Source organism: Musa acuminata, chromosome BXJ2-9, assembly GCF_036884655.1.
Source record: "Musa acuminata AAA Group cultivar baxijiao chromosome BXJ2-9, Cavendish_Baxijiao_AAA, whole genome shotgun sequence".
Taxonomy (NCBI): domain Eukaryota; kingdom Viridiplantae; phylum Streptophyta; class Magnoliopsida; order Zingiberales; family Musaceae; genus Musa; species Musa acuminata.
In genome coordinates, this window is record NC_088346.1 from 44301027 (window position 1) to 44315791 (window position 14765).

At 43.2% G+C, this 14765-nt stretch overlaps 1 protein-coding gene across 2 annotated transcripts; it reads right to left on the reverse strand.

Moving 5' to 3' along the window:
• Positions 1-65: 65 nt before the first annotated feature.
• LOC135623554 (phosphomannomutase-like) lies at positions 66-6142 on the reverse strand. 2 transcript variants are annotated; one of them, XR_010491434.1, is made up of 12 exons: positions 5941-6142; positions 5648-5847; positions 5514-5558; positions 5347-5413; positions 4522-4598; positions 2995-3030; positions 2866-2921; positions 2675-2774; positions 2446-2567; positions 2266-2355; positions 1456-1507; positions 66-293 (listed from the first exon to the last, which is right to left on the reverse strand). XR_010491434.1 is itself a non-coding variant. In XM_065126662.1 (12 exons), the coding sequence occupies exons 2-12, from the start codon at positions 5753-5755 to the stop codon at positions 238-240; spliced, it is 783 nt and encodes a 260-aa protein (XP_064982734.1). In that variant the 5' UTR covers positions 5756-5847; positions 5941-6141; the 3' UTR covers positions 66-237. The 2 variants fall into 2 exon arrangements, 1 of the variants encoding a protein (XP_064982734.1); XM_065126662.1 differs by having other exon boundaries at positions 2472-2567; positions 5941-6141.
• Between the last annotated feature and the right edge of the window lie 8623 nt (positions 6143-14765).

The following is a 14765-nucleotide window of genomic DNA, read 5'->3' on the forward strand; positions in this document are numbered from 1 at the left end:
AGCAGTTCAGTCAGTACAATCCCAAAAAGAACTATGAAAGAACAATCACCAGTTTACAAGCAACATCTGAAGGTCATACTTTATTTATTTTGAAGGCTTTATTTGGTACACAATAATTATCCTCATAGATGGAAATACAAATACAGTCGTTGAAATGGTTAAAACTTTGTTGCCATAAGCTCATTGAATACAATATTAAATTGAACAATATGAAACTTCTTGCTATAAGCTCATCGATTAATTTCCCAGAAAGAGAGATCTGCACTGTGCTGCTGTATCATCTGGACTTGTTACTGTGCAGAAGGTGAACAACAATAATCAGTAGAATGTACAAACAAGACAATATTTTGTAGAAGTGGTAGAAGAAAGACTAAAGTAGCCAATAATAATCAACCTTATCCTACCTAACTGAGGAAAACTGCAGCCGAGAAAAGGATGGACATTTGAATTAGGACTTATAAGAGTGGTAAAGTTACATGGAACAGGGTTCAGAAGCTATGATTTTACAAATAAAATTGTTGTTCAAGCAAATAAATTTTATGTGAATACAGTGACAACATAGAAGTCCCACTTGGTCACAAGTTGGATGTTTTACATTTCTAAAACAAACATCATACTACCAAGCCAAGGACAACGACAGAGAAGATAAAGGAAAATTGGATTGAAACTCGAAATAGTACAATTAAGGAAGATGTTATGTCTCAACTAATTAGGGTTCACTACATGGATTTTTTGTGACATTAAGCTTTATACAAGACAATATCTCTAGTGTAACAAAAACATTCATATCTCATTATATTGTTTCTGGTAAAATTTTCTGATATCTCCCCCTAATTTCCTCATATCATAGTAATAATTGTCTCACCTTGTCTAGCCATAGTATTTATAGGTATCTTTTTACTACCATCTTAGAAAATTCATCTTGTTCTCTATTGGAACATGCAAGAGTGTCACATTTAAATTAAATCAGAGTTGGTAAATTACATCACTTGTAAGAATTTTGTTTAAGAAATCAGGTACATGTAGTTTAGAAACACTTATTAAGAGACCATAGAATGACAATTAGAAGTGCCAAGCTGGACATTTACATTTCTCAAAAAGTTATATACTCCCTTGACATATTGCTCTTTAAGCTAAACAGAACTGAGCAGTTTAAAGAATATCCTCCATAATTTATTCCAACCAATCCACAAAATGATGACTAAGTAGTTGAAGGTCCTTGATCAGAACTACAATCTTAATTTTACTTGTCAAAGTTACAGGTGTATTACAACTTTAGGTTCTCAAAAGAAAAATAATGTTGAAGCTTTCTTGGATAAGTCTCCATCACACGCTTTGATAATAAAGACAAACACCTCAGATCTCATGAGAATATAAATGAGTCATTTTACCAATTCGAGTCATTTACAAAGTCAAAGCATACTATAGGGATTAAAACCATATCAGAAAGCATACCTGTATGACCAACAGTTCGTTTCGATTCATAAATTTCATAGTCATTTCCCCCCTGCACATAAAAGAAGCAGCACACTAGTTACATGAAGACAAAACCACTCTAAAAGTATCTGAAATTTTTAATTTAGCAAGGCTAGGTTTGAGGACAGAACAAAAAATTAGAATTCCATTTATAAGATGGGGAGCTAATCTGCCTAAAAACTACATGAAAGAAACTTAAGAAGATCAATGTGCAAAGAAACAATTTTAGACAGACTCATCAAAATTGCTAAAGGTGTTTTACAATAATTCATCAACATGTACCAAAACATCATGTGATAAATCAACAAATGTGCTCTATTCAAAACTTAGTAGTAGAGCTGCTAAATTTTCATTTATACATCAAACTGATTTTTGAAAGTATCAATTCCATCTCTTAAGAAAATAGAGCCTCTACCAACATAAACATGCAGGTGAATACATGTAACTATCGATGATACAAACACTAAGCATTAACTGTTAACATCTTCATTGTCAATTCTTGCATGCTAGTCACATTTAGATCAAAAGTGCTTTCTGATCAATAAGTACTTCATTAACCCAAAATCAAGTTAACTGGAGTTCATGAGCAGATTGCACATATGAATTGAAAAGCTTCCATACAGAAGAGTTAATGAGTTGAGTGGAGAGTAGAAAAAGTCATCTGCATCTACTTCAGCTAGTGTGTCTAATAGCAGCTATCCTATACAACCCATAGACTTCGATTGAATGTAGTTTTCCCAATTTGACATGGTCAAGCATCATCCAAGAAGAAAATTCTTTAGAGACTACCTTGTAGGTTTTGTCACCAAAAAAGTGGATTTCTTGAAATTCACCAAGGTATTTTAAACTGTAAGTCTTGTCCCAGCCTCGTGGGAAAACCTGCAACAAGAAGTTCACAGCAGCATAACCAGATGTTATCTTGAAATCAAATTTTTTTATGTACTTGTAAAAATATACATACATACATACATATATATATATATATAAGAACTAACATCAAAACTTATTTGTCCACCAATTGAAAAAGTCAGATCCATATGTGCAAACTTTTCACGTAGCACAGAGACCATCTTTGGCCGTATGTTGTGAACCTAAGAGACAATATATCACACAATGTCAACAATTTGAAGAGGTACTGACCAAGTCTAAAACCAAAATATCAAGCATCATGATTAGTTTTACCAAAACCACTACATGCCTTATCATATTTTTCAAATTCATAGCGCTCTTCTTGGCTGCAATTCCGCCCTATTGGAGAGACATTAAGCATTCCACTACGGAACTCAATAAATGTCCCCCTAACCACCAAGGAATAACCAAGAGCTTTGAGATTATGCCAGATAATCTTTTTTTTTATTAATCTCTAGAAGGAAAGAGATTCTAAAAAACCTTTTTATTGGGATATCCAAGTCGGCAATGTAATGGAGGGTAAAATTGATGAATTCCTGCATACACAATTCAATTTAAGCTCTTCTCAAAATGCTTTAGGAAATGCAGATGCAAAATTATACATCTCACCTTTAGTTTATCTTCACCAAGAAATGACTTCAAACTCTGTACACATCAAAGTGTATTTTTTGAATCTCAATTATTCGAGGAAAGGGGAAAAATTAATCTAGTAGATAAAACCAAACTATCAAAGCCATAGACATTTACATTTGGTTGGGAAATTTTTGCAAACATAAGGATAGCTAATCACAACCATAGTTGCAGCACTTGAAGTTCCAATTCCCAGCCTTGAAGTAATTCAATACTAATAATAGTCTAAATTGGGCACTATTCCTTACCATTATTACAGTCAAATCCAAATTTCATAGATGATAACATTACTCAAATTACTAATCCTCTATGTTTTGGGGAATCACGACTATGATTCGTGCTTGACAACAAAAAAAATTTGGATAAAAATATTCCTGGAGATTCTCTAGTTTATGATTGAATATCAAAGCTTGGACAATCTACATTTCCAAAATGCTACAGAAGAAAACATAAGGATTCATTTGTAATTCTCATCTGAATGAGATCAAATTCATAATTGCATACGAATAAGAAGAATAATCAACTAAAGGGAAAAAAACATATTGTTTCAATTTAGATCAATCACACTGTGAATTGATGGGAAAAAAACTAATTTTTCATTAGGACCAAAATTCAATTCAATCAAGTTCACATGCCAATTTCAATAATTTCATGTCATTTATGGTTTATGTCATTAATTTAAATACCAATTAAGACGGCACCAGGTGAACTGCTCTCCACTGTTAAAATTTGAAAAATAACCTTCAGAAATATGAGATATGCTATCATTTCATCATGAGACAATGGGATCACAAGCTACAATGACGTAACCAAAAATTAGATATGCCAAGTATAGTGTCATGAATTTTCCCATTCTGCTTTTCTAAAATTAATTGGTTCAATATCAGACAATCCCTTGGTTACTCTTAATATGCAGCATGAGTGACATCTCTAAATGTAAAAGTATCCTTGGACATTTTGCTAATATGAGTCTGAAAACTAGACATCATGACTTTGCTTAGTAAAAATTGAGAAATTTCATAGGAAGGCCAATCAAGGACATATTGGCAGACTTGGATAATGTAAGAAATTACAACTTCTGCAGAAATAAGAAATAAAGCTGATAGCTTGTATGCACTCCAAAGGGTTTATTATTGTCTCAGTTATTTATTAAAATATAAAAAATAATAATGAAGTTTCTAACACTATAAAAAATCCATTTCAAAGATGAGGATACAAAAAAAGGTGAAATGAATCAAATGATTGCTTCTATTTATCAAGATTTATTTATTATGAGATCTTAATCACAACAAACATTAATTTGTAACTTATCCAAGCTAAGAAACTACAATTTGCAGATGCAATTATCTGCCTTCCATTTTAGTTCCCCCTTTTTTAACAAGAAGTCAATTTTCCTACAATTAATCATATCAAGATTTTGTTCTCCTGAGATCTTAATCACAAAAAAAAAGAACTTCTCTGTAACTTATCCATGCAAATAAAATACAGCATAGAAGATGCAATTACCTGTCGACCAATTAGTTCCCCATTTTTGTGAGCAAGAAGGCCATTTTCTGAGAATACATAATCATAGTCGTGTACAACTGCATAGAAAGGATGATCACAAGGTGCGCACCTCATTCGTAAAGAATATTTAGAAGACATATAGGGCAGTCATGTGGTCTTAGCCACAAAGAAATTCACGAAAAGTAGAATCTAATTTCATCATCAATTCAAAAGAGATTAATATACGTCCCCATTTAAGTCAATAAAAAATCTGATTTTTGAACTCAGTGCTTAATTGGGTAAGTCTAAGGATAATAGGTATCTCTAGAGGTTTTAGCCCTACCAAGAAGAAGAGATACACATTGATCTTATTCATCATTCAAGCAGCGACTACCTCATGGAGAACAGTTGCTGTAGGCGCTTTAAATTTTTGTTAGTAGCAAAGAAAAGACAGTAGACTGGGAGAAGCTCTAACAGTTCAAATGCATTTCATTTTTGCATAGTTGGTAGGCCATGTTTCTGTTGAAATACATGACAATTTTATTCTTAAAATCCATTTTAATCCTACAGTTATATGTAATTCAATTTTTGGATATAGTTATAGAAGAAGAAAAATAAATTAGATTTGTACTTTTTGATATAAATCTAGATCTTGTTATGATGGTTATTTGATAGTCCAGTTTTCCTAATAAGCAAAAAGCACGACCAGATCTTTAGTATTAGCTTAGAAGAATTATTGGAGTAGAAAAAGGGAAAAAAAGCAAACACTGTGGTGATGAATAGTTGGAAGTATATGCCAATATGCACCAGTAAAAGGTGCACATATTATCTAAAGATTGAGTAGACCTGTTTTTCCAAGTTGCTCTGTTATCTTAACAAGGTCCGATCCTCCAACAACACCTACAGTTACAACCTGCCCAAGCAATGCAAACGCATCAACAAGACTGACGTTCTCTATGCATGATTAGCTTATCACATTATATGCCACACAATAAAATTCTGGATTTGATTACCTCCCTGAGTTCCCGCATGAACTCCAGCATTTGCGGCGTGATCAGCTAACAAAAGAAATCACCACCAAGAGAAAGCAAGAGTCAATTCCACAGGAAAGGAAGAACTCAAGGCCACGAAAGTCGAATCGGAAAACCTTCCGCGGGGCGGTGAGCGTTCCATCGACGTCGAACAACGCGATGACGCCGGGTTTCCTCGCAGCCATGCTCCCAATTGATTTCTGGAACGATGGATCTCCCAACATCACGATTTGATCACTACAAAGAATAGTGGGATCTCGGACCGATCTGGCACGAGCGCGGAACCGCTGACCCTCGTGGGATTTGGCACCAAGATCTGGAGAAGCATCAGTAGAAGAAGAAGCAGGTTGAGATCGGTTCGAATCTAGAGAAAACGATTAGGAATAAGAAACTAGGGAAGGTGATTCACGTGAAGCAAGATCTGGCCGCGGAACGCGGAGGGAGAAGAAGAGCGAGAGGAGCAGCGCGACTAGTACTGCGGTCGGCCACGGCGAGAGCAGAGGACGCGTTGGCGACAAGCGGTCCACGGCACCGCCGGCGATACGCCGAAGCCAGAGCTAATTACATATTTCGCCTCGTCCTGGACTTCCTGGACTTTTGAATTTTAAATTGAGATCCAATAGATTCGAAAATACTATAATTTACTCGATTTTTAATGATACCGTCTTTTTTTTAACGGAATTCTTGCAGATAATATCATGTGCTGGTGATTAAGTGAAGGGTAAATATATCATTTCACCCATAAATTGGGCAGTTGATTTTGAATGTCCCTTCGTGGCAAAGTCCACGCTGACCGCTGACCCATTCGTTAAGTGAAGCGGTCAGCAGTCCTTCTCCTTGAATGACGAGGTGGCGTCCGCCGTAACTAGCAGGGCGATGATCTCATCGATCTGAATCGCCTCCGCGAGGTTCTTTCGCAGCTTGGCCTCCGCCACCTCCTCCTTGAACTCCTCGGACTCCTTAAGAGCGGTACGGTTCATGGGGATCCCCATGGCATCCGTGATGAGAGCTAGCAGACCGTTTGCGCAGGACCGGTCGACTTGTGCTCCTGGATGACCGACTCCACCTTTCACAGGATTTCCTCCTCGGCGGCGGCGAAGGCCTGGAACTCGGCCCAGGCCATGGAATCGGCTAGCAGCTTGGCCTTGTCAGGGATTGCGGACGAGAGATCAAGAGAAGTGAGGGGGAGGAGGCTGATGGCACGGCCATTCTTCCTGGTGGCGGACTCGAGGCGCGTGATGATGCGGTGACAGTTCAGGAGGAGTTATTCGCGGTTGTGCTCGTCGCAGTCGAGGCAAGTACGTGGGGAAACATAAACATGTAATTAGACACTGAAGCGAGCAAATTTAAGTGGGCCGGGTGGGGATCCAATTGGAAGGTTTTTTAATTGGAAGGTTCACCCGCCGCTTACCCCTGCCATGTGATTGGCTGGAGGGAGGTGTACGGCTATGGCCCACACCTGGGTACCGGATGGGCCAGCTGTTAACCCAAGCCGGGGGACGAAATAAAGATCCGACCCGATTCATGACAGGGTCAGACACGGTTGGGTATTCGGTTCAGTTAGTTTCAGATCGGGTCGAATCAACTTCATTTTTGCATATAAACCCTTAGACATTACGAAATTATGAATACATTAGTGATTCCTAAGCTCTCTCTCTCTGTGGACGCCAAGTCTTTTTCTCGGGCCTCCATGGCTCCCAAGAAGACGAAACTTGGCAGAGGATCCAAGGCCAAGGCGCAGCCCGCCTCCGCTGCTCCTGGGGTTGCAACCTCCGTCTCGGTGGATGATGCCTCGGCTGGTGTAGAAGTCATAGACGAAAGGAATCTGGATACCCGGACTCTGATGAAGCGCAACATCGACCTTTTACGTGTTGGTCTCGCGACTTCAACCACGGCGATCGAAACGCTCGAGATGTTGGCGGATGCGGAGAAAGACGAGAAGTCAATTGCCATGATCGTTGGTATCTTTGGCGATCTGGAGATGCTCTTCTTTGGTTACAGCAACAAGATGAAGCAGCTGTCCTGGGAGATTCAGAGCCGATTCAGGGAAGAAGGGAGCCATGTCTCGTGAGGCTGGTGGTGCAACGAGCACTTGAATCCTCACTCTTCCTCTCTCATGATTGTTTCTTGATTCAGTGGCTTGGCTGACAAATGATTTACTGGGTTTCTGTTCTTGTTATGTGCCTGTAGAACTTGAGATCCCCTTGATATATCCTCTCTTGGGATCTGCACTTCTTGTTGTCAGGTGCTAGCGTTATTGATCTTGGGTATGCTGTTACAGTGCATAGTGGTGGCGTTCTTGTTGTGTTCATAAGATTGAGGCAACGCATTAGATGTGTTCATTTGGATCCAAAGTTTCGAGAATTGTTTGGGTGCTTTGTTGATATTTCTTTATTTTATAAGTTTTGAATAATATTTTATTGAGTTTATCTAGTTCAATAAAAATCAGATAGAGATTTATTTGATATTTAATTAATTATTAAGAATCTAAATCCTAATAGATTCCGAATGAAACTCTAAATAAATAGGGATGAATCTATTTTTTTTTATCAATGAAATATTATTTTAATATTTTGATAAACTCTAGGAGGTCGATCTCTTATCAAGAACGATGGTCCTCTCTTAAAGTGATCATCTTTTTTTTCTCTCTTCTTTTATTATACCTAAGGGTCTTATAACTTCCAAACGAATTTAGTAACTAACCTCAATCAAATATGTGCCATGGTATTATTATAATTTAGATAAGAAATATGGCATATATATATATATATATAGAAAATTCAAAAAAAATTAATTTTTATTTTTTTGTAAAGCATATTTTATGTTATAAAATATGATATTTTATTTAAAAAAATAAAATTAATCCTAACCTATGTCCTATCGTTACCTCTATCTCGTCATGATGCTCTTTGTCCCTCGTCATTTCTTATCGTCTTCATCATTTCAAACTATATTACAATGCCTCTCAATTATAATAGGGCCTCATCATGAAATCCACGTTGCCTTCGTAATGACTCACCGAGAGGCTCAATCACCTTCGTCCACAAAGGCACTCTTCGCAAGCTCAACCCTACCCCACGTGAAGTTTTCATCATGATGCTGCATTGATAATTGAGGAGTTATATTAATTAAAATTATATATTATTAAATTTTAAAATAATTATATTCAGAAAGGGATTACCAATAACAATATCAATGTCCTTGTTTTATTTTACATCAAAATAATGGGTAGAATAAATAACTCGTCGGACCTGACATTAAGTAGAATAGAAGAACCACTATCCAATAAGAAAGGGCTAAACCACAGGAAGAACAGAACCGATCCAATCTGCGACACTGAAGCGATCGCACGCGGACAGAGATAATTGGGGCGAATTGAGTTGGCTCGGGCTCGGTTAGCTTAAGATTGGGTCGATCAATTAAAATAACATGTAAACGGCCGACAAGTCAGGAAATTATGAACTTATGGATCAAAAATATCAAATTGTTACCATACAATTCTCTGTAATAAATATTCGTCAAAGAATTGTTACCGGACAATTCTCTGTCTTGGCGATCGCATGGCGCCCAAGAAGAACCGCGCTCGCCTCATCGAGGCCAGGAAGCATCTCTGCCCCTGCAGCAGGGCAGTCCAATCCCCGGGCGGCGGTCCTCCGGCAGCGACCTCGGAGCTCCCCGGTCAATCCGTCACCCCGCGCCTTTCCTCCACTCGTCCAACCCAAGAGACACCATCCTCTCAAGAAACATTCTCGGTGCCTCTCCGGGAAGGAGAACAAAGCTTCGAGTTTGTCAATTTCATGGACTCCGGTGTGGTTTGGATCGACCCAGACCAAATGGAAAAGATGAAGCTCGACTGCTCGTCTTCACTGAAGCGTGTCACGTCTCAACTACTCATTGATATGCCATATGCAGAGGGGCTGATCGACGAGCTGCAAAGATTGGTGGACGGAGACAAAAGCGAGGAGGCAATGGAGCATATCATTTATCTTTCGGAGGCTCTGGAGGTGATCTTCTATGATTACAGCTTCGATATGAAGCATCTGGCATGGAAGTTTAAGCGCCAACTTGGCGGGCGGTTCCTGCAGTGATCGCAGAGAGGAAAGGAGCGGCCCATCTGGTGGCGGCCGGTCGCTGTGAGGGTGGCGGTGTCATGTGCACTTCGATACTGCGCGTCTCTCTCTCTATCTCTCTCTAGAGGGCAGTTCTTGATCTTGGGATCCTGTTCTTGTTGTGTTTCTATAGAACTTGGAGATTTCTTGTTCTGCTGCAGTGTGGCTCATAATGTGATGCAGTTTTCTGGTGGCAAAAAATACTACAAAGAATTGTGTTCTTGTGTCTTGTGGTTCTCAATGTGATGTATTCGCTGCAATATTATCTCAGTACAAGTTTTGCCTCTTGGTCGTGGTGTTCAAATAATTAGGTACGATCTTGCTTGAATATAAGACATTGTGGGAGAAAAAAGTTTGAGACTCTAAAGCAATTAGAAATTTCAATAGTTATAAAAGAAGAAGTCTGAAAGGAATATAATACATCTAAGAAAATTTTATAGTTTTTTAGAGATACATCAATCTAATGATTTTGTATATTATGTTTTGGAATATACTTGTTTTAAAGTTACAGCTTACAAGGAAGAACAAGTACAAGTAATGAATAATAAATTGCAAGCTATTAAAAAAACAAGACTTGGAACCGAATAAATTTGTCCCTAGGAAAGACTTAATTAAGTGAACAAGTCAAAATTTAATGTTGATGGCTCATTTCAAAAGAAATTGCCAAAGGATATACTTAAATTCCAAGTATCGACTTTTCAGAAATTTTTGCTCTGATTGTTAGAATTTATACAATTAGAATAATATTAGCATCGGCAACCAAAAAAAAATAACCGACGAGGCGAGACCTGTAGCAGCGAGGTTGGATTGACTCGTCGAGGGTATTTTAGAGGGGCGGTGCCCCATGATTCAGGTAGGACTAACCATGCTGGTCGAACGATAGGGGCCTGTCGAGGAGAAACCGAAGCATCGTAACCGATGAGGCGAGACATGCGTGGCGAGGCTAGATTGACTCATGGGGGGGCATTTTAGAGGGGCAGTGCCCTGTGATTCTGGCAAGATTGACTCTACTGATTGGGTGACAAGGGCCTAATGAGGCAAAACTGACGTGTCGACACCGACGCGATGAAACCGACATGTCGACACTGATGCGACGAAACCGACGTGTCGAAACCAATGTGTCGAAACTAATGAAGCGAAACTAACATGTCATAGGTTGGATAACGGGTTTGGCATGGCTCAGAGTTACGGCTACCGAGATGCGACTGAGGTGTGGCTTAGGCGTTAGATTGGTCGAGGTGCGTTGAGGAGTGGCTTGGGCGTTGGATTGGCCTAGATGTGTGGCTCGGGTGTTAGATGGCCGGTGTGCATGGCTCGGGCGTTGGATTAGCCGAGATGCGGCTTGGGCATTGGATTGGCCGAGATGCGTGGCTCAGACGCTAGATTTGGCCAAAATGCGACTCGGGCGTTGGATTAGTTGAGATGAGGCTTGGGCATTGGATTGGCCGAGATGCGTGGCTCGGACGCTGGATTTGGCCGAGATGTGACTCGGGCATTGGATGGCCGATGTGTGTGGCTCGGACGCTAGATTTGGTCGAGTGGCGACTTGGGCGTTGGATGGCCGAGGTGCATGGCTCGGATGCTGGATTTGGCCGAGATGCGACTTGGGCATTGGATGGCCGATGTGCGTGGCTCGGACGCTGGATTTGGTCGAGATGCGACTCGGGCGTTGGATGGCCAAGGTGTGTGGCTCGGACGCTGGATTTGGCCAAGATGTGACTCAGGAGTTGGATGGCCGATGTGCGTGGCTCGGATGCTAGATTTGGCCGAGTGGGTAGCTTCGGCTCTGTATCGAGTCTGGGGACTGAGTTGTAAGCTCGGCTCACAATTGAATCTAGGGACCGAGTTGTGAGCTCGGCTCCGAATTGAGTCTGGGGACCGAGTTGTGAGCTCAGCTCCGAATTGAGTCTAGGGATCGAGTTGTCAGCTTGGCTCCAAATTGAATCTAGGGACCGAATTGTGAGCTCGGCTCCGAATTGAGTCTGGGGACCGAGTTTTAAGCTCGGCTCCGAATTGAGTCTAGGGACTGAGTTGTGAGCTTGGCTCTGAATTGAATCTGGGGACTGAGTTATGAGCTCGGCTCTGAATTGAATCTAGGGATCGAATTGTGAGTTTGGCTCCGAATTGAGTCTGGGGACCGAGTTGTGAGCTCGGCTTCGAATTGAATCTAGGGACCAAGTTGTGAGCTCAACTCCGAATTGAATTTGGGGACCGAGTTGTGAGCTCGGCTCCGAATTGAATCTGGGGACCGAGTTGTGAGCTCGGCTACGAATTGAATCTGGGGACCGAGTTGTGATCTCGACTTCGAATTGATTCTGGGGATCGAGTTATGAGCTTGGCTTCGAATTGAATCTAGGGACCGAGTTGTGAGCTTAGCTCCGAATTGAATCTGGGGATCGAGTTTGAGCTTGGCTCCGAATTGAGTTTGGCAGGTCAGTAAGGAGCAATCTGGAGTGACCCGGGGAGGAGTTGATGGGTTGCTGATGGGTTGCCAGTCGAGAGCGATGTGGAGCGACCTGGGGAAGGATCGAGCTTGGGTTGTTGACGGGTCATCAGTCAAAAGTGATTTAGAGCGACCCGGGCAGGAATCATGCTTAGGTTGCTAACGGGTCACCAGTCAGGAGTGATCTGGAGCGACCCGGGCAGGAATCATGCTTGGGTTGGTGACGGGTCGCTAGTCAGAAGCGATCTAGAGTGACCCGGGTAGGAATCGTGCTTTGGTTGGTGATGGGTCGCTAGTCAGGAGCGATCTGGAGTGACCCAAGCAGGAATCATGCTTGGGTTGGTGACGGGTCGCCAGTCAGAAGCGATCTTGAGTGACCCAAGCAGGAATCATACTTGGGTTGCTAACGGATCGCCAATCAAGAGTAATCTGGAGCGACCCGAGCAGGAATCATGCTTGGGTTGCTACGGGTCGCCAGTCAAGGTTGCTAGTCAGGAGCGATCTAGAGTGACATGGGTAGGAATCATGCTTGGGTTGCTGACAGATCGCTAGTCAGGAGCAATCTGGAGTGACCCAGGTAGGAATCGTGCCTAGGTTGTTGACGGGTCGCCATTCAAGAGCGATCTAGAGTGACCCAGGTAGGAATCTGGGCCGGCGAGGCATAGGTCGGGAAATGATCAGGCGAGGCACTGGCAAGAGCTGGGCCAGCGGGCCTTAGGTCGGGAACCAATCTGGTGTGCCTCGAGCAAGAGTTGGGCCAGCGAGCCGCAGGTCGGGAGCCGATCTGGAGATGCTCGGGCAAGAGCTGGGTCAGCGAGCCGTAGGTTGGGAATCGATCTAGAGAGCTTCGGGCAAGAGCTGGGCCGGCGGGTCGCAGGTCGGGAATCGATCTAGTGAGTCTCGAGCAAGAGCTAAGCCAGCGAGCCGTAAGTCGGGAGCCGATTTAGAGAGGCTCGGGCAAGAGCTGGGCCAGCGAGCCGCAGGTCGGGAACCGATCTGGAGAGCCTCGAGCAAGAGCTGGGCCAGCGAGCCACAAGTCGGGAGCCGATCTAGAGAGGCTCGGGCAAGAGTTGGGCCAGTGAGCCGCAAGTCGAGAACCGATCTAGAGATCCTTGGTCAAGAGTTGGGCCAGCGAGCCGCAAGTCGGGAAATAATTTGGAGAGGCTCGGGCAAGAGCAGGGTCAACGAGCCATAGGTCAGGAGTTGATCTGGAGAGGCTCGGGCAAGAGCTGGGCTAGTGGGTCACAAGTCGGGAACCGATCCGGAGAGCCTGTGGACCTCTTGTCGCGAGTGGCTTTTCGGTGGCAGATTTTGGATGATGAGGCATCTTTTGATATGTCCCCTGGGACGTGGAGTTGCTTCTCAGGCTTCCTTGAGATAGTGCCCGAGGTGACCCTTTCGGATGAAGTCCTCGCTTTGATTCTAGAGGTCACGGTAATCTTCCGTGTCGTGGCCATAGTCCCAATGGAACGTGCTCAAAAGAAGAGGCGGAGGCCTTAGGAGTAGTAGCTCTTGTCAGTCAGGCCTCTGTCAGGGTCACACCGGGGCTACTGAAGTTGTTCCCCGGGATTGTCCCGCCCTTGGCCTCTTGTTGTTCATGCACTTTCCTGCCACCAGAGCTTCGGCGATGATGCACTGGTTGGCACGCTGGAGCATCTCAGGGATGGCTACTGGCGGCCTCTCAATCAGTGACCAGAAGAACCTTGAAGGCTTTAAGCCCATCAGAAACGCCTGCATGATAAGAGAGGGGTGAGCGTCCGGGAATCCCCAGATCTCAGTGGCAAAGCATGCCACGAACTGAGAGAGCGACTCATCTTCGTGCTGGGATAGCATAAGCAGGGTGGCAATGGAAGGCCTAGGTCACCCGCTGGAGAGGAAGTTCTGCTCAAACTCCTCGGCGAGTTGGTCGAAGGATGAGATCGAGGATTGGCATAGCTGGCTGAACCATGCTCATGTCGATCCCCTTAGAGTGGTCGGAAATGCCTGGCACATCAATTCATCGGAGGTGCTAGAGAGGGCCATCTGAGCCCGGAATGCGGAGATGTGCTCCGTGGGATCGGAGCTACTGTCGTATGTCTCCAATGTCGGCAACCTGAAGTCGAGAGGTACCAGCTTGTCCTGTACTTCCTGAGTGAAAGGGGACCTTCCCGAGCTGCCTTCGCTAGATTTTCGAAACTTACGCTAGAACGCGTCTAGACATTGGTTGACCCAGGACAATTGGGCCCTAAGCGAGTCATCCGCCGAGTCAGATGATACGGTGTCAGGCTCGAAGTGGGGTAGTGTGACTCGGCAAGGTGCGAGTATGCTCTGCTTGGGTGGACCTCTCGGGTCCGTCGTTTGGTCTTGGGCTTCTCCCATCCTGACCTGCTCCATGCTCGGCCTCTGCTAGGTCAGGTCAATCGAGGGAGCTGCTAGCTACATGATCTAGGGAATGAGCAAGGACAAGCATCTGCTTCATCCCTACCATCGCTTGTACTTGCTTAGTCAAGCTGAGGAACGCCTCGAGCGACACGGCCGAGGGTCCCGTGGTAAGTCCGAGTTGTTGAACGGGTGCCAGTAGTGATCTAGCATCAAGGTCGGGTTCCCCCCATCACAAAGGACAGGGAGGGGCTGATCTCTGAGCCTGATAGAAGGGTGATTGGCCGATAGTTCTCCCTCAAGGAGAGCTCCTACGGGATGCTC